General features: G+C 51.3%; 1 protein-coding gene across 2 annotated transcripts in view; it reads left to right on the forward strand.

The window, feature by feature from the left end:
• TEF (TEF transcription factor, PAR bZIP family member) overlaps positions 1 to 18,497 on the forward strand; it is a 32,417-nt gene extending 13,920 nt beyond the window's left edge. The window contains exons 1-4 of one of the 2 annotated variants that reach the window (XM_525607.8): positions 68 to 841; positions 5,998 to 6,315; positions 13,266 to 13,486; positions 14,915 to 18,497. In XM_525607.8, coding sequence (XP_525607.3) covers positions 685 to 841; positions 5,998 to 6,315; positions 13,266 to 13,486; positions 14,915 to 15,130 — 912 coding nt within the window. In that variant the 5' untranslated portion in view covers positions 68 to 684 and the 3' untranslated portion in view covers positions 15,131 to 18,497. Of the gene's footprint in view, positions 1 to 67; positions 842 to 5,997; positions 6,316 to 13,265; positions 13,487 to 14,914 lie in introns of those variants that run through there. The other variant, XM_009438488.5, reaches the window with a different exon arrangement.
• Positions 18,498 to 19,032: the final 535 nt, after the last annotated feature.

The raw sequence follows: 19,032 nt of genomic DNA on the forward strand, positions 1-19,032 counted from the left end.
CGCCCCCGCCCTCCATTGGCTGTTCCCGCGCCTTCCTCCTCTGCCCCCTCCCCCCGCGACCAGACTCGGCTGCGGCTCCACGTGACCCGCGGGGGGCGGACACGCCGCGCGAGCAGGAGCTCGGATAGGTCCCTTTGGCCGGCCTGGCCGCTCCGAGCTCCGTCCCTCTTCGGTGGCGCGTCGGGAAGGTTGCCAGTTGGGGACAAGAGGGAGAGGCTGCGGTGTTTGGGGAGGGCAGGGGTTATGAAGAGAGCGGTGAAGGGGGAACACTGGTAGGAGAGAAGGGACCACGCCGAGGAAAGCCCACCACAAAGACTCCAGCAGGCGCCAATCAGGGGACACAGGGGCGGCGGGGCGGGGCCTCCGCGAGGGTCCTCACCTGGCCCCGCACGTGTCTAGCTTATCCCGGCTGCCCGACCAATCACGGCCCGAGGATCTGCGCCTGCCCCTCTCGCAGGCTGGACCAATCCAGAGCCACGATCCGGGGAAGCTGGCCTGGCCTCATGAATAATTAATGTGCCAGAGCCGGTCCCCAGGCGGGGTAGCGATGGAAGGAGGCGGGGGCGCCATTGGGCGCCTGCGCAGTAGCTGCCCGTGTCGGCAGCTGCAGCGGGTCGCACGGCTCCGGCCCATCTCGGGGGGCGGGCGGGGGAGGCGAGGTGCGCGAGCCGAGTCCGGGGCACGATGTCCGACGCGGGCGGCGGAAAGAAGCCGCCTGTGGACCCGCAGGCAGGACCCGGTCCGGGGCCGGGGCGCGCAGCTGGGGAAAGGGGCCTGTCGGGGTCCTTCCCCCTGGTCCTGAAGAAGCTGATGGAGAACCCCCCGCGCGAGGCGCGCCTCGGTGAGGGCGGGGGGGTGGTCCGCGCGGGCTGGGGGCGGGGCTTATACAGGGGCGGGGCCTCGTGAGGGCGGGGCCGGGGAGGCAGTGGGTCAGGGAGCAGTGGTCCAGCGGAGGGGGATGGGGCCGGGATGACCAGGAGCCTGGAGGACGAGGCCGGGGGGCTGAGGACAGAGGGTCAGGGGCGGGCTGAGACGGTGGGTCTGGCGGGAGAGGGTGCGGAGGGGTTTTGAGGAGGCGGAAGGGGATCGGGAGCAGTCACTTAAATGACGCTCCAGGGCCCCTCCCCCGGGGCCACCTGCATCGGAGTCACTCGGGATGCCTGTTTAAAATGCTGGTTCCTGCGCCCCACCCAATCTGCGGTCACTGGGACAGGGGTCTTGCATTTTAAGGAGCACCCCACCGCACCCCCATTATTTTCCAAGTACACCAAAGTTTAGGAAGCGCAGGCTTAGGGTAGCGGACTGTCATTGTACATGGCCTTACCCCTCCCGGGGGGACCTGGCTTCCTCCCTGGGTGTGACTAGCCCCAGCTACTAGGTCCAGCGGGAGCCTTTCTGTTGCGGGGCTTCTGCTGAGCGGGTGGGGGGGGGTGTGTGGGCGAGCAGTGCGAGGCGCCTTGGGAGGGGAGTTTTGGGCCAAGCAGAGAAACGATGAGGGTCAGATGAGTCCACTGAGGCCCTTCACCTGGTTGGTTGGGGCTGACCCTTAGATTCTGGGGCCACGGCGGCAGGACTGAGCTTCATCTTTTTGCCTAGGCCACGAACGTCCCTGGGGCGTATATGGAAAGCAGGTCTGGCCTTGTTTTTCGCCCTGGGAGATGGGGTGCAGGGAGCAGCAGGAGGGCCGCCTGTGGTGGGGTTGTGGGTGCACTGAGGTATACTTTGAGTGTGAGACCTTTGCATTTCCAAGAGCCATCAGTTATTCAGGGTTTGGGAAAGGGATAGGCCTTCGAGAGTTGTCTGGCCTGGGGAATGGATTTTCCTTTTTAAAATGCCATTTCTCTTCCTTTCCTGGGTGTGTGCTGAGGCTCCCATCCCTGTGGCTGTCACTGTTGAGTTATAAATAGCTTCAGCACATCAGGTGAGGCCAGCCTCTCTCCTCCTGCTTTGGGACCTCATGTGCACAAACCCTTTTGTTTGTTTTTGAGACGGTGCTTTGTTCCAAATCTGGGGCTGAGACAAGCTGCAGGGACAGGTGTACACATCTGACAGTTTCTTGTTTGAAATTACCAGGTAATAACCATCCATAACAAGAATTCTACCCGATATTCGTAGAGTGCTCGCAAAGCACGCTGACATCATCTTATTTCATTAACAGTCCTAGAGGGTATTCTCCCCTCTTCCCAGATGAGGAAAATTGAGGCTCAGGCAGGTGAGGGTGCTTCCTCAAGGTCACACAGCTAGACCTTTTGACCCTCAGTTTGGTGCTCTTTCTACTGTATCACGCTGGCAGCCACCGTTGCATGACCTGAGTGATGGACTAGTCCTTTATCTCTTACAATTTAAAATTCCACCTTACAAAAACACTGATTTAAAGTATCCTTCATTGCTTAGGCCGGGCAAAACCTGGAACTTATTGTTGCCTGTCTTTCACTATGGCTGCTTTTCTATCTCCTGCCTTCTCCTGCCTCCTTTGATCCCAAATGACCCCACCCGACATGGGTCACAGTCATTTCTGAACAGAGTGAGGAGTCCAGATCTCAAGGGAGGAGAGCAGGAAGGCCATCTGGCCCACCCAGCCCACCAAGGCTTGACTTTCTTACTTCTCAGTTGGTTTTAAACCAAAGCCTGGTATAGAAAGCAGTTGCAGGAATTCAGATTAATTTGTATTAGAAAGCCATGACCAAGTTGTTTGTCAAAACCTCCACCTTCTTAACTCACTGGGTGTGTTCATTTTTATTGGACCAACAAGCTGCTATTTGGTCTGGGAGTCCATGTGTGTCTGGTTTATTTCCAACTTAATCATATTTGATTTCTCCTTTTCACTTATAAATCCAGAGTTCAAAATTGTCTCCCTCAATTTTGAAAACCCATCATGAGCTTGTCATGATTTTATCTCCCACTTCCCTGATTAGCCTCCCTGTCACTTTGATTTCCTTCCAACCTTGTCACATTGCTCTCTTCTCTTTTTTTAATTGCCCTCTCTTGGATATCCACATGTGTAACTTTGTGACTGAGACAATTGGGTAGATCCAGTCCCCACTAATTGATTAGTTTTCCTTTGAATAGGAGCAGTCTTTCTTCTTCAACTCCACCTCTCTCCTTCCTCCCAGAAAACCTGCCTTCAGTCTTTTCTGCTTATTCAGGAATAAAGGTCTCTTGAAATGGTTGCTCTGAAAAGGGTCCTGAAAAGACAGCTCCAGGCCCTTTCTAATAAACCTAACCTGAATCTGTTTGCAAATCCAATATTCTACAGTTAGTATATATATTTTCCCATAGTCCACCGTCTGCCTACCCCTTGTTGGGCCCTTGAGATCTGGAAATAAATCAGTTCATACTTTCAATGAGCCCACAGTAACAATGATGCCTACAGTGTGCCAGGAACACTGTAAAGACACTTTTTTTTTCTTTTGAGACAGACTTTGGCCCTCGTTGTCCAGGCTGGAGTGTAGTGGTACAGTCTCGTCTCATTACAAACCTCCGCCTCCAAGGTTCAAGCAATTCTCCTGCCTCAGCCTCCCAAGTAGCTGGGATTACAGGCATGCACCACTATTCCTGACTGATTTTTTGTATTTTTAGTAGAGATGGGGTTTCACCATGTTGGTCAGACTGGTCTCAAACTCCTGACCTCAGGTGATTTGCCCGCCTCGGACTCCCAAAGTGCTAGGATACAGGCGTGATCCCACTGCGCATGGCTGTAAAGACACTTTCAAATGTTATCTCTGGCCAGGCGCTGTGGCTCATGCCTGTAATCCCAGCACTTTGGGAGGCCAAGGTGGATGGATCACCTGAGGTCGGGAGTTCAAGACAAGCCTGACCAACATGGAGAAACCCTGTCTCTACTAAAACAAAATTAGCCGGGCATGGTAGCGCATGCCTGTAATCCCAGCTACTTGGGAGGCTGAGGCAGGAGAATCGCTTGAACACGGGAGGCGAAGGTTGTGGTGAGCTGAGACCGCGCCATTGCACTCCAGTCTGGGCAACAAGAGCAAAACTCCTTCTCATAAAAAAAAAAAAAAAAGTTATTTCTAATCTTCACCAAAGAAACAGCTTTATCCTTATGTACAGTGGAGGATACCAAGGCTCAGAGAGGTTAAGTAACATGGCTAAGGTCACACATCAAACAGCAAGTGGCAAAAATGGGACTCCTCCCTGGGCTGGGTTGCTGTGGAGAAGCATAACTGGAGGGAAAAGGACAGGGGAACACAAAAGTTCTTGGCCTGAAGATCTCAGCCCTTTCTAAGCTAAGGTATCAGGAAAGGTCAGAGACTCCATTTCCCTCCTTGTAGTCTCTCTCCTGCAGATGCTAATCCTACAGCCTATTCTGTTTTTGTTTTTGTTTTTTTGTGATGGAGTTTCACTCCTTGTGGCCCAGACTTGGGGTACAGTGGCATGATCTGGGCTCACTGCAACCTCTGCCTGTCAGGTTCAAGTGATTCTCCTGTCTCAGCCTCCCGAGTAGCTGGGATTACAGGCGCCCACCACCACACCTAACTAATTTTTGTATTTTTAGTAGAGACAGGGTTTCACCATGTTGGCCAGGCTGGTCTCAAACTCCTGACCTCAGGTGATCCACCCGCCTCAGCCTCCCAAGGTGCTGGGATTACAGGTGTGAGCCACCGCCCCCGGCACCTGGCTAATTTTTGTATTTTTAGGAGAGACAGGGTTTCATCATGTTGGCCTGGCTGGTCTCAAACTCCCGACCTCGGGATCCACTCGCCTGGGCCTCCCAAAGTACTGGGATTGCAATCCTGACCCCCCCGCACCTGGCCAGTGCTACAGGCTATTCTGAATTAACCCTGTGGCCAGGTGCAGTGGCTCACGCCTGTAATCCCATCACTTTGGGAGGCCGAGGCAGGTGGATCACCTGAGGTCAGAAGTTCGAAACCAGCCTGGCCAAAATGTTGAAACCCCCGTCTCTACTAAATACAAAAAAAATTAATCAGGCGTGGTGCCGCATGCCTATAATCCCAGCTACTTGGGAGGCTGAGGCAGGAGAATCACTTGAACCAGGGAGGCGGAGGTTGCAGTGAGCCTAGATTGTGCCATTGCACTCCAGCCTGGGCAACAGAGCGAAACTCCATCTCAAAAAAAAAAATAAAACAGGCTGGGCGTGGTGGCTCATGCCTGTAATCCCAGTACTTTGGGAGGCTGAGGCGGGTGGATCACCTGAGGTCAGGAGTTTGAGACCAGTCTGGCCAACATGGTGAAACTCCGTCTCTACTAAAAATACAAAAAATTAGCTGGTCATGGTGGCAGGCTCCTGTAATCCCAGCTTACTGGGGAGACTGAGACAGGAGAATTGCTTGAACCCAGGAGGTAGAGGTTGCAGTGAGCCAAGATTGCGCCATTGTAAGCCAGCCTAAGCAACAAAAGTGAAACTCTGTCTCAAATAAATAAATAAAATAAAATAAAACAGGCCAGGCATAGTGGCTCATGCTTGTAATCCCAGCACTTTGGTGGGTGGATCACCTGAGCTTAGGAGTTCGAGACCAGCCTGGCCAACATAGTAAAACCCCATCTCTACTAAAAATACAAAAAATAGCTGGGCATGGTGGTGCGTACCTGTAATCCCAGCTACTCGGGAGTCTGAGGCACAAGAATCGCTTGAACCCAGGAGGTGGAGGTTGCAGCGAGCCGAAATTGGGTCACTGCACTCCAGCCTGGGCGACGAGCAAAATACTGTCTCAAAATAATAAAAACTAAAATAAAATTAAATAATGAATTAACCCTATGACCGCTTAAGGTCTCAGAGTATGTGGTAAGCCTTCTGGGAAGGCCAGGCATGGATGAGGATGGGATGCCGTGTCTAAAGGAAAACAGCCGGCCCGGTTCAAGTGCGAGATTCGAACTGGAGAATAGAGTAGGTTCTTGAAATGCATGGGTTGGAATCAGGGCTCTGAGAAAGATGGGCCAGGCCTGTGAGGCTCACTGCCCACTTCCTGGGATTGAGTTACTCTCCTGTGTGGTATTTCATCGCAGATTTTGTTTCTGCAGATAAGGAAAAGGGGAAGGAAAAGCTGGAGGAGGACGAGGCCGCAGCCGCCAGCACCATGGCTGTCTCAGCCTCCCTCATGCCACCCATCTGGGACAAGACCATCCCATATGATGGCGAATCTTTCCACCTGGAGTACATGGACCTGGATGAGTTCCTGCTGGAGAATGGCATCCCCGCCAGCCCCACCCACCTGGCCCACAACCTGCTGCTGCCTGTAGCAGAGCTAGAAGGGAAGGAGTCTGCCAGCTCTTCCACAGCATCCCCGCCATCCTCCTCCACTGCCATCTTTCAGCCCTCTGAAACCGTGTCCAGCACAGGTTGGTGAAAGGCCATCGAGGAGGGCCACCTGTCCCATCCAGGGAAGTCCATTTCCCACTGAGGGCTGCTTGTGTCCATGTACCCAGTGAGTCCCTTCTCTGAGGGGAGGTCCTGGTGGGGCTGCAGTGTGGAGAAACTCTTCACTCCCCACCCTTCCACACAGTTCCCCGAGGCTGGAGATAAAAATAGTGGTCATGTCACTGGCAGTTGGAACCCTTCTGTTGGTTGCTGTGCTGCAAACAGTCAGGACAGGACCTTCCAGGCCACGGCATTACAGGATAGAAATCCCATTCTGCATTTCCTCAAAGCTGCTCTTTTTTTTTTTTTTTTTTTTTGAGAAGGAGTCTCGCTCTGTTGCCCAGGCTGGAGTGCAGTGGAGCAATCTCGGCTCACTGCCACCTCCACCTCCTGGGTTCAATCAATTCTCTGCCTCAGCCTCCTGAGTAGCTGGGATTACAGGCACCAGCCACCATGCCTGGCTAATTTTTGTATTTTTTAGTAGAGACAGGGTTTCACCATGTTGGCCAGGCTGGTCTCGAACTCCTAACCTCTGGTGATCTGCCCGCCTCAGCCTCCCAAAGTGCCGGGATTACAGGCGTAAGCTACCACGCACAGCCTTAATTTTTGTATTTTTAGTAGAGACGGGGTTTTGCCATATTTGTCAGGCTGGTCTTGAACTCCTGACCTCAGGTGATCGACCTACGTTGGCCTCCCAAAGTGGGGAATGCTTTCTTTGTGCCAGGGCATAAGCAGTATTCAAGTGCTACCTCCATTACCTACTAGCCTGGGCAACAGAGTGAGACGCCATCTCAAAAAAAAAAAAAAAAAAGAAAGCATTCCCACCACCTGGCCAGGACAAACATCATCTTCAGAGTCTGTCCTTATTCCTCCTCCTTTTACATTTTGTCTCTGGGGGTTCGTTTTCATGCTCCTTGGACACGAACCTACCAAAGGAGACATGGCTCCTGTTGCAGGGGTTCTGCAAAGCTTTCTGCAGTCTCTGAGGCATACAGGCTGATAGCTCCTGCCAGTCGGTATGTCACCCCAGGAATCCATACCCAATAAGTTCTCATACTCTATTTTTTTTTCTTTTTATTATGGAAATTTTTTCAAACAAAATACAAAAGTAAGAGACGACTGTAATGAACCTCTATGTAACCGTCACCCAGCTTCAACAATTCTCAACTCAGAAGCAGTTATTTTCAATCAAATTATAAGTATTTCAATATGTATCTAAAATATAAGGGTTCTTTTAAAAAAAACATAACGAAAATACTAGTTTTACATCTAAAGTTGACAATCCATCAACATTCAGATTTCCAAAGTTGTCTCATAAATGGTATTTTACAGGCCGGGCGCAGTGGCTCACGTCTGTAATCCCAGCACTTTGGGAGGCTGAGGTGGGCGGATCACGAGGTCAGGAGATTGAGACCATCCTGGTTAACACGGTGAACCCCATCTCTACTAAAAAGTACAAAAAATTAGCCAGGTGTGGTGGCGGGTGCCTATAGTGCCAACTACTCGGGAGGCTGAGGCAGGAGAATGGCGTGAACCCAGGAGGCAGAGCTTGCAGTGAGCCGAGATTGCACCACTGCACTCCAGCCTGGGCGACAGAGCAAGACTCCGTCTCAAAGAAAAAAAAAGATCGAGACCATCCTGGCCAACATGGTGAAACCTCGACTCTACTAAAAATACAAAAATTAGCTGGGCATGGTGGTGCGTGTCTGTAATCCCAGCTACTCGGGAGGCTGAGGCAGGAAAATCGCTTGAACCCGGGAGGCGGAGGTTGCAGTGAGCCGAGATGGCGCCACTGCACTCCAGCCTGGTGACAGAGCAAGACTCCATCTCAAAATAAATAAATAAAAATTGTTTTTTTTTTTCTGTAGAGTCAGGGTATCACTATGTTGCCCTGGCTGGTTTCAAATTCATGGCCTCAAACAGTCCTCCCACCTGGGCCTCCCAAAGTGTTGGTTGAAATTACAGGCATGAGCCACTACACCCAGCCGCTTTGTTAAGTTTCATTGCTGAATAGTAGTCAATTGTACTAACGTACCACAGCTTATCCATTTAACTGTTGAAGGACATTCTGATTTTGGTTATGAATAATGCTGCCATGAACATTCATGTGCATGTCTTTTTTTTTTTTGAGACGGAGTCTTGCTTTTGTCGCCCAGGCTGGAGTGCAGTGGCGGGGTCTCAGCTCACTGCAACCTCCGCCTCCTGGGTTTAAGCGATTCTCCTGCCTCAGCCTCCCAGGTAGCTGGTATTACAGGTGTGCGCCACCACTCCTGGCTTATTTTTGTAGAGATGGGGTTTTGCCATGTTGGCCAGGTTGGTCTCAAACTCCTGACCTCAGGTGATCCACCTGCCTCACCTTCCAAAGTTCTGGGATTACAAGTGTGAGCCACTGTGCCTGGCCCATCTACATGTTTTTTGGTAAATATATATATGCGTTTCTTTGGGCATTTGCTTAGGAAGAGAATGGCTAGGTCATTGGACATGCATATGTTCAGTTTGTGTAGACCCTGCCAAATAGCGTACAAAGTTGTTATATCCATTTGTACTCACACCAGCAGGGCATTGGAGTTCCAATGTCAGCCTTTGATTTTGACATCTTTTGTAATGGTGGACCTATGAGAGAATTATATTTCAGGCAAGTTACCAACAGATCTATTCCCTTTCCCTCTTCTTCCAGCAAAGTCATTTTAAGGTCTCATTGTCATCTTTTTTTTTTTTTTTTTTTTTTTTTGAGATGGAGTCTCACTCTGTCACCCAGACTGGAGTGCAGTGGTGCGATCTCGGCTCCCGCAACCTCCGCCTCGCAGGTTCAAGTTCTCCTGCCTCAGCCTCCTGAGTAGCTGGGAATACAGGCGCCCACCACCACACCTGGCTAATTTTTGTATTTTCAGTAGAGACAGGGTTTCACCGTGTTGGCCAGGCTGGTCTTGAACTCCTCACCTCAGGTGATCCACCTGCCTCGGAAAGTGCTGGGATTACAGGCGTGAGCCACTGCGCTCAGCCCTCATTGTCATTTTCTAGAATTTGTTCATAGAGATATCCGTGGGGAAATGAGAATTCCTCAAAATCTTGTCCACAGGCCTCTTCGCAAATTTTCCCCTTTTGTTTCCTGCGGCTTTCTCTTATCCTGTCCCTGAAACTTAACCACATCTTGCCACTTGGTTGTTGCTGAAGGGCACCCAGGCATGGCGTCACTTTGAACAACATTCTCATGTGGTAGGTACCTGAGCTGCTTGTCTTGCAAGGTACTAGGTTTGGCATGCCCGAAATTGCCTACGGTTACCATGTGGGTCCCTGGTCATTCACTCCTCTGACACTCAGATGTCTCTGTAATTAACCCCTGTCTAATAGGATACAATGAATTTATGTGCATAATCCGATTAAAGCCTAAGTCTGATCATGCCACACCTCTGCCCAGAGCCCTCCAGGTGTTCTATCTCAGGATAAAAGTCAGAATCAGCAGCACCATTGACATTTAGACCAGATGATTTTTTGTTGGGGTTGGAGGCGTGACTGACCTGTGCATTGCAGGATCTTCTTTTCTTTCTTTTTTTTTTTTTTAAGACAGTCTTATTCTGTCACCCAGGCTGGAGTGCAGTGGTGTGATCTCAGCTCGCTGCGACCTCTGCCTCCCGGGTTCAAGCGAGTCTCCTGCCTCAGCCCCCTGAGTAGCTGGGACTACAGGCGCCTGCCACCACGCCTGGCTAATTTTTCTGTTTTTAGTAGAGATGGGGCTTCACCATGTTGGCCAAGCTGGTCTAGAACTCCTGACCTCAAGTGATCCACCCGTCTTGGCCTCCCAGAGTGCTAGGATTACAGGCATGAGCCACCACACCTGGCCCACATTGTAGGCTCTTTAGCAACATCTCTGGCTTCTGCCCACTAGATGCCAGCGGTACTCTCTCCAGTCCTGACATGGCCAAATGTACCCAGAAGGCAAAATTACCTCCTGTTGAGAACTACTGCTTTATTAGAGTTAAAGTCTCAACATTTTTTGTTCCAGACCAATCCTTTTACTCTCCTTTCTCATTCATTCCCTCCAGCCACATTGGCCTTCTTGCTGTTCTTTGAACTCACCAGGCCAAGCACCTACCTCAGGGCCTTTGCACTTAATGTTTGCTCTGAAATGTTCTCTGAGCTCTGAGATATCCACATGGCATCTGACTTTTTTTTTTTTTTTTTTTTGGAGACGGAGTCTTGCTCTTGTTGCCCAGGCTGGAGTGCAGTGGCGTGATTTCGGCTCACTGCAACCTCCGCCTCCCTGGTTCAAGCGATTCTCCGGTCTCAGCCTCCTGAGTAGCTGGGATAACAGGCACGGCCAGCTAATTTTTGTATTTTTAGTAGAGACGGGGTTTCATCGTATTGGTCAGGCTGGTCTCGAACTCCTGACCTCAGGTGATCCACCCACCTCAGCCTCTCAAAGTGCTGGGATTACAGGCATGAGCCACCACACCAGGCCGGCATCTGACTTTTTTTTTTTTTTTTTGAGACGGAGTCTCACTCTGTCGCCAGGCTGGAGTGCAGTGGCACCATCTTGGCTCACTGCAATCTCTGCCTACTGGGTTTAAGCAATTCTCCTGCCTCAGTCTCCTGAGTAGCTGGGACTACAGGCGCATGCCACCACGCCCAGCTAATTTTCGTATTTTTAGTAGAGACGGGGTTTCACCATGTTGGCCAGGATGGTCTCGATCTCTTGACCTCGTGATCCACACGCCTCGGCCTCCCAGAGTGCTGAGATTACAGGTGTGCACCACCACGCCTGGCCCATCTGACATTTTTATATATCGTTTTTATTTATCTTGTGTAATGCAGCTTTCCCCACTAGAATTAACATTTCATGCAGGCAGGGATTTTTAGCTGTTTGTTAACTGTTTTGTCTTTGCCAGGACAGAACCTGGCATATAACAGGTATTCAATAAGTATCTGTTGACTGAATAATTATTTTGTATACTCCTATCAGTAGCATTGAATGAGCTGGCCAAAGGTATAGTTTTTCTTAATATAACTCTTATCTCTAATAACACACAACCTTAGAATTCTAGAGGTGGTTTTAACCCAATCAGTGTCCACTATTAAATGGCAGCCAGGTGGGGCAGGGAAGAACAAGGAATCAGCCAGCCAGACTAAGTTTCAAATTTTAGTTCAATTGCTTATCATCTGTGTGACCCTGGGAAAACCATTTTATTTCTCTGAGCGTTAGTTTCTTCATCTGTAAACTAGTTGTCATAAGACTAAATGGGGCCGGGCGCAGTGGCTCACACCTGTAATCCCAGCACTTTGGGAGGCCGAGGCAGGTGGATCACCAAGTCAGGAGATTGAGACCATCCTGGCCAACATAGTGAAACCCCGTCTCTACTAAAAATACAAAAATTAGCCGAGCATGGTAGTGGGCGCCAGTAGTCCCAGCTACTTGGGAGGCTGAGGCAGGAGAATAGCTTGAACCCAGGAGGTCGAGGTTGCAGTGAGCTGAGATCACGCCACTACACTCCACCCTGGGAAACAGAGTGAGACTCTTCAAAAAAAAAAAAAAGACTAAGTGACTAGATGGCACAGTAACAGACATGTCTCAGGGACTCAAAAGTGGAACCCGGGCTGGACGTGGTGGCTCACACCTGTAATCCCAGCATTTTGGGAGGCCGAGGCGGGTGGATCACTTGAGCTCAGCAGTTCAAGACCAGCCTGGCCAACATGGTGAAACCCTGTCTCTACTAAAAATACAAAAACTAGCCAGGCGTGGTGGCTCATGCCTGTTGTCTCCACTACTCAGGAGGCTGAGTCGGGAATCGGTTGAACCCGGGAAGTGGAGGCTGCAGTGAGCCAAGATTGCACCAGTGCACTCTACCCTGAGTGACAGAGCAAGACTCAGTCTCAAAAGAAAAAGAAAAAAACTGGAACCTGGCCAGGTGCAGTGGCTCACACCTGTAATCCCAGCACTTTCAGAGGCTGAAGCAGGAAGATCACTTGAGCCTAGGAGTTTGAGACCAGCCCTGGCAACATAATGAAACCCTGTCTCTAAAAAATAAAAAAAATTAGCCAGGCGTGTTGGTGTGCATCCGCGGTCCCAGCTACTCAGGAGGCTGAGGCAAGAGGATCACTCCAGCCCAGAAGGTCGAGGGTGCAGTGAGCCATGATCATACCACTATACTCCAGCCTAGGTGACAGAGCAAGACCCTGTCTCAAAAAAAAAAGAAAAAAATTGGAACCCATTTCCATTCTTCAGTCTGTGTCTGCCTGGAGAGACGCAGCTGTTTCTCATTACTGGAGATCTTGAAATCACAGGAAGTTAAGGGAATATAAAAATTTAATGTTTTAGGCTGGGCGCAGTGGCTCATGCCTGTAATCCCAGCACTTTGGGAGGCCAAGGCAGGCGGATCACAAGGTCAGGAGATCAAGACCATCCTGGCTAACACAGTAAAACCTCATCTCTACTAAAAATACAAAAAAATTAGCCAGGCGTGGTGGTGGGCACCTGCGGTGGCAGGCGCCTGTAGTCCCAGCTACTCAGGAGGCTGAGGCAGGAGAGTGGCATGAACCCGGGAGGCGGAGCTTGCAATGAGCCGAGATTGCGCCACTGCACTCCAGCCTGGGCGACAGAGCAAGACTCCCATCTCAAAAAAAAAAAAAAAAAAATTAATGTTTTGCTTAACATTTCTGGAGGGGGTGGAAACAATTGGAAAACCCTGTCTTTTTCTAGGGCTTCTGTTTCCTTTTGAGCATTCTGTTCCTGAAGGAAAGAATTCTTTGAATGTTTGTGTTATGGAATTGAACCGTGTGCCAGTCTGGCTTAGGGGCTGGTACTGTTGGGGTTTTCTTCTCCCCAGGCGGCAGTGGCTTATGCAGCCTTGAGGTTCAACCAGGTGTCTGGGTGTGTGGCGTGGGTCTTCTCTGTCCAGTGGGCTGCTTCGGGACCACCTGTCTCTGTGTCTTTTAGAATCTTCCCTGGAGAAGGAGAGGGAGACTCCCAGTCCCATCGACCCCAATTGTGTGGAAGTGGATGTGAACTTCAATCCGGACCCCGCCGACCTGGTGCTCTCCAGTGTGCCAGGCGGGGAGCTCTTCAACCCTCGGAAGCACAAGTTTGCTGAGGAGGACCTGAAGCCCCAGCCTATGATCAAAAAGGCCAAGAAGGTCTTTGTCCCCGACGAGCAGAAGGTAACCTGGTATTCCTTATAAATAAAGATGCAGCGTTGGTTCAAGGGCCTAGGGGATATGGCTCCTCGCATTTGATTTTATCTGGAGAGCCTTCCCTCCTTGTGACACCATTAGGAAAGACATGAGTTTAGTGCTTAAAGCCATGTCCTTCAGCAGTTTGGTAGAAAGAAAGGGAGTCACGTGGCATTTGGCCCCAGTGTGACTCCCTGTAGTTTCTCTCCTTCCCCGGGCCATCGGCTGTGTTGATGTTCCTGCCTCCCTGGCTGTAGCCCAGCCACTGGGCAAGAGCTCACTAGGCCACAGGAACTGGGGTTGAAAAAGTCCTTGCTTTGAAGGACAAAGGGTTTCTTGTATGTTGCCATCCCCAGGGATGAGCAAGCAGCTTTCAAGCTGGTGGTGCTGTTAGGAACTGGTGGGAAGAGAGAATTTTGCAGTTTTCCATCCTTTCCTATGAAAAACTTACAGCAAGGATTTTTCATCCAAATCTTTGAAGTCAGGCACACCTGGGTCCAAACTCCATGTTGCCACTTGTGGCCTAGCTGTGCCTCAAGTTCCTCATCTGTAAAACGGGAGCAACTGAACCTCCCTCCCGGGGAGGTTTGTGAGACTTTAATAATGATGTGATGATCATGGTGAATATTTAGATGGTACTCACTGTAGGCCAGGCACTGATTTTTGTTTTGTTTGTTTTTGTTTTGTTTTGTTTTTGAGACAGAGTCTCACTCTGTCACTCAGGCTGGAGTGCAGTGGCATGATCTCGGCTCACTGCAACTTCCGCCTCCCAGGTTCAACCGATTCTTGTGCCTCACTCTCCTGAGTAGCTGAGATTACAGATGTGCACCACCACGCCGGCTAATTTTTGTATTCTTAGTAGAGATGGGGTTTCATCATATTGGCCAGGCTGGTCTTAAACTCCTTACCTCAAGTGATCCACCTGCCTCAGCCTCCCAAAATGCTGGGATTACAGGTGTGAGCCACCATGCCTGGCCTGTTATTTCTCAGTGTAAAGATAAGGGACCTGTGATATTGAGGGGTTAAAGTACTTGCACAGTTTCACTGCTAGTAATCTTGGAGAGCCAAGATCTGAACTCGGGGATCTAGGCCCTTACCCACAACCAACATGCCTAAGTGAGGCAAGGGTGTGGACAGTGCAATGCTTTGTGCTGGAGCAGCAGGTACCAGGCCTCCAGGAGATGAGTCTCCTTCTCTTCACCATGTAACGTACCAAATAACTTTTGTTTCTCGTCCTGCCCCCGAGGAAAGGGCAGTGCCCTCAATGTGCCCTGGTTTGTGCTGCTCCCTCCCTGGTATCCCTGCTTTAGTTCTGGCCACACCAGATGAGTTAGGGGAATCCAGGTGGTGGGAGTGGAAAAATTGGGTTCTCTCGTGGGGAAAGACGAGAGACTCACAGAGGGCAATTCCCCACAGGATGAAAAGTACTGGACAAGACGCAAGAAGAACAACGTGGCAGCTAAACGGTCACGGGATGCCCGGCGCCTGAAAGAGAATCAGATCACCATCCGGGCAGCCTTCCTGGAGAAGGAGAACACAGCCCTGCGGACGGAGGTGGCCGAGCTACGCAAGGAGGTGGGCAAGTGCAAGACCATCGTGTCCAAGTATGAGACCAAATACGGGCCCTTGTAACCCGTGCCCCCCGCCCGGGCGGGGTACTGCCTGCACCTCAGACCTCTGCCTGGGGGCTCCCTGTAACCCCTCACACGCGTGGAGACTTATGACTCGTCGTGGGCGCATGGCGGCGCACCTGCTGCAGGAGCGGCCACGTCTCAGCTTCATTATACCATGGCCTGCGCACGTGGCGACGTCCCTGAGGGGCCAGTCTCCTCACTGGTGGGGAACGCAAGAGAATCTGCGTAGATGGGTGACTCAGCCTTAGTTTCTATTCTTGGATGTCCCAGTTGAATCAGAAGGGGACCTCTGGAGTACACACCTCTCTCCTGGGCGCTCAGGGTCCCTGGACTCTCCCTCAGTCTCCAGCCTGGGCTGCCGAGGGCTATCTCTGCAGAATGAGTTGTGATCATTGTCACCCTATGTCTTCTCAGGTAGCAGGGCGCGTTTCCACTTAAGGTGTGTCTGTCACGCACCTCATTCTCCCCAGACAGTCTTTGAGTAACATCTGTTCCCATCTTCCTTGGAAGCAGGACACACCAGCTCCTCCGTCAGTGTCTGCATGGGTGGCAGGCTGCAGGAGTGGGGTCTCTGCACAGCCTGGGATGGGGCTTGGGGCTGGGGCCTGCAGCAGAAGTGTGCCCAGCCTTTCTCAGCTCCCGCACCCCTTTTCCCTTATGGCTCTGAGGCCATCGGCTGTCTCTGCATTTCATTGGCTGTGGAGGAGAGACTCCTAGGATGGCTGCTGTCTGAGCCATGAGTGCCAGGGCTGAGAGAGGCCTCTTCATTTCCTCTCCAGGCTACTCAGAGGCCATGTGAAGCTCGTTTGTCCCACTAGACCAGGCCTCTGGGCCTGCTCTTTCTTTCCACCCAATGTCCAGTCTTGGATCATAGATTTAAAAGGAAAACCCCTCTTATCTAGGAGGCTTTAACTTCCTGGACCCCAGGATTCACCTTCCTAGTGGTGTTTAGAAAATGCCTCCACAGCCCCCTTCCACCATGGGCATGAGAGCTGGGGTGTGTTTCTTGAGAAGCTCTCTTTTTTCTTGCTCTGCTCACCGGTGTGGCCTGGGCTGGAGTGCACTCTCCCTGGGGGCAGCTAGGGCCTCGCAATTCTTGCTTCAGGATCCCTCCCATGCGAGCTGCCCGGAGGGTGTCAGCAGGGCAAGACACCTAGTCTAGAGTCACCAAGGTTACAGTGCCACTTTCACGGGATAGCAGGCTCTTGGGACTTTTACACAGGCCTAGGGTCCCCTCAGTCTTGGTCCCAGGAGATGGGGGCCACTCGTGAGGCTGGCCATGCTGTGGCTTCTCACAGCTGTGGTCTCCCCTGCCTCACAACGACTCCTTTCTCTTGTGTGGCGGGACTCGCCCTTTTGCTGTGCTCAGAAGATTCACTGAGGAAACTCATGGAAGCCTCTGCTCATTTGGGTCACTGGGACACCCCTGAGATGGGTGTGTTTATTTGCTCAGGGTGGGCAGCCTATGGTGAAGAGGAGACAGAGGCGATGGGCATGCTTCGTCCTCCGTAACACTGGCTTTATTTACCGTGGTGGTTCAGAGTCCCAGGCCCTGACCTCTAAAGACTTTTCATAACAGACGTTAAGACCAAGCCGTGGACCTCACCCCAGGGGAATGCCACGGCCCTTTGGGGACCTGCACACCCACCTCTCCGGGGGACTTGACAAGGGGCCCTGAGGCCAAGGGAGGTCACTCCTCCCTCCAGGCCCCTGACTTTTACTTTGTGGTTCTCTAAAAACCATGTACACACTTTCACTCTATTGTAACCACACAGGGCAGGCGCATCCAGCATGTCAGTGTCCTGCCCCGGGCAGCTCTCCCTCCCGGGCACGCTCCCTCTGGCCTGGTGGATCACCAAGAGGGCGGTTCTCATTTTGTTATTAGTGGAAGAGCCTTGAGCTTAAAAGCTCTTCATTTTCTTTGCCGGAAAGTATATGGTTTGTGTTTTTGCAGTTTTATTTTTTTAAGGATGGACACTAAATCTCTGGTGTCCATGTTCCGAGCCCGGTGGCTGGGATGGTGGCTCGATGTGTCTGCTCTTTATCCCGCCCTCTGCCTGTTTGGTGCCCTCCCTTCTTTCCCCCAGGCAGTGGGTATCGGGTTCTTTCCCAAAGTGCTTACTTGGAAAGAGTGCGGCTGCTGGACTCTTTTCGAAATGCCCCTCTGAGTCAGGAACCTGGTGGGGACAAGATGGAGGATGTCCACAGAGGCTGACCTGTGGGGGAAAAGAAGTGCTCAGGTAAGGTTGTCTCCTCTCCTGTCCTAAAAAAATCCATGCTTGCAGGAGAGGGTTGGTGCCTGCTCAGTTTCTGTCGAGGGAATGGGAGTCTCCTTGGCTCCCTCCTGGGCCCTCTGCTTCTTGGAGGCCGACCGCTGGAGACTGCGGCTCCTGTGCTTGGATCTTTGACATCTGTCAATCACTGGAGGCTAGAGAATTTGACTTTACCTTGGCTTTCTGCGGGTTCCCGATGGGCTTGGAAGTGCCGTCTACTTCCTAAGCATCCTGTCTAAAGCTTTGTGGCACCCTCAGTGCAACCTCAGAACAGACAAATCATGAATGAGCTGGAACTTTGCAAGAATATTCATATTATAAATGTCTCATCTGATGGAGGAACGTGTGCATTTAGAGAGAGGGAGAGTTTTCAAGGTTTATGGCAACTCTGTGGAGGACCTGGGTAACTCTTACCCTTGGCCAAAGGAAGAGGTTTTCCTGTCTGGCTTCTGAGGTTGGAGGGGGCACTTAGCAGTGAACCTTTAAGTCTGGGTACATGTAACCCTGCTGAGGGGCTGTGCAGGCCGCTCCTACGGTCCTTTGGCCTGAGGCAGGGCGGCAGGCATGCAAGCCAGTGGGGGAAAACCCCTCTGAAGCTGGGCAGCCCTCTACCTGGGCCCCGGGAGCCGTGCTCCTTGGAACGCAAAGGGCCGAGGAGCGTCTGGTTTTCATGGCAAAGCTCTACCCCAGAGCTCCTTTAACATCTGCTAATTAAGTGCAATAAATTTTTCTAGAAAATGGCAAAGATGACTTCCAGGTGGATATTGCTCTCTTACGGTGTTGGGGATGCCAGAACACCACTTGGTTTTATTTTTCTAAGTGCATGTGATGTGATAGAGTGTGTGGGGCTCTGTGTCCTTCCCTGGGAGCTGGCATTCCAGCAGGCCCCTCTCTTTACCTTTGTTGGGGGAAGGAGGCAAGAGAGAAATTCCTTCTTCCCAGCCAGAGAGGGCAGAAGCAGACCGTAGCCCATTGGCCTTATGTGCGTGTGTGCGTGCGAGTGTGTCACTGCTGGTGGGCCGGAGTGATGTGGTGGGAGGGAAGCCGGGAATGTATCCTTTTCAGACAAAATTAAATATTTTGAAATGAGAATGTTGGGATTGTCTTTTCTGTCCTTCTCCCCACCCCCAACCCTGAGTTTCCTCTCTTGAGTGTTGGCCTAGGAGCTGGAGTGTCAAGCTGGAAAACTTTATCTCATTAGAATCCACCCCAGACACCCCCTTCATCACAGTCCAGACACTCTTAGCATCTGACCCCAACCACTCTGCCTCAGTTTCCTCATCTATCAGATGGAAGTGATTCTCGCCTTGCTTATATTGAGGAGGGACAAATATTAGACCAAAAGCAGTTTGAACAGGTAAAGGTGCTACACAACTAGAAGACAGGGAACTGCTTATGACAAGTGTTCTCGAATAGAGAATGCGTGATGGCAGCTCTGTAAAGAAAAGGGCTGGGTGCGGTGGCTCACGCCTGTAATCCCAGCACTTTGGGAGGCCAAGGCAGGCAAATCACAAAGTCAGGAGTTCGAGACCAGCCTGGCCAATATGGTGAAACCCCATCTCTACTCAAAATACAAAAAATTAGCCGAGCGTGGTGGCGGACACCTGTAATCCCAGCTACTCAGGAG

The sequence above is a fragment of the Pan troglodytes genome, chromosome 23 (assembly GCF_028858775.2).
Source record: "Pan troglodytes isolate AG18354 chromosome 23, NHGRI_mPanTro3-v2.0_pri, whole genome shotgun sequence".
Lineage (NCBI taxonomy): Eukaryota > Metazoa > Chordata > Mammalia > Primates > Hominidae > Pan > Pan troglodytes.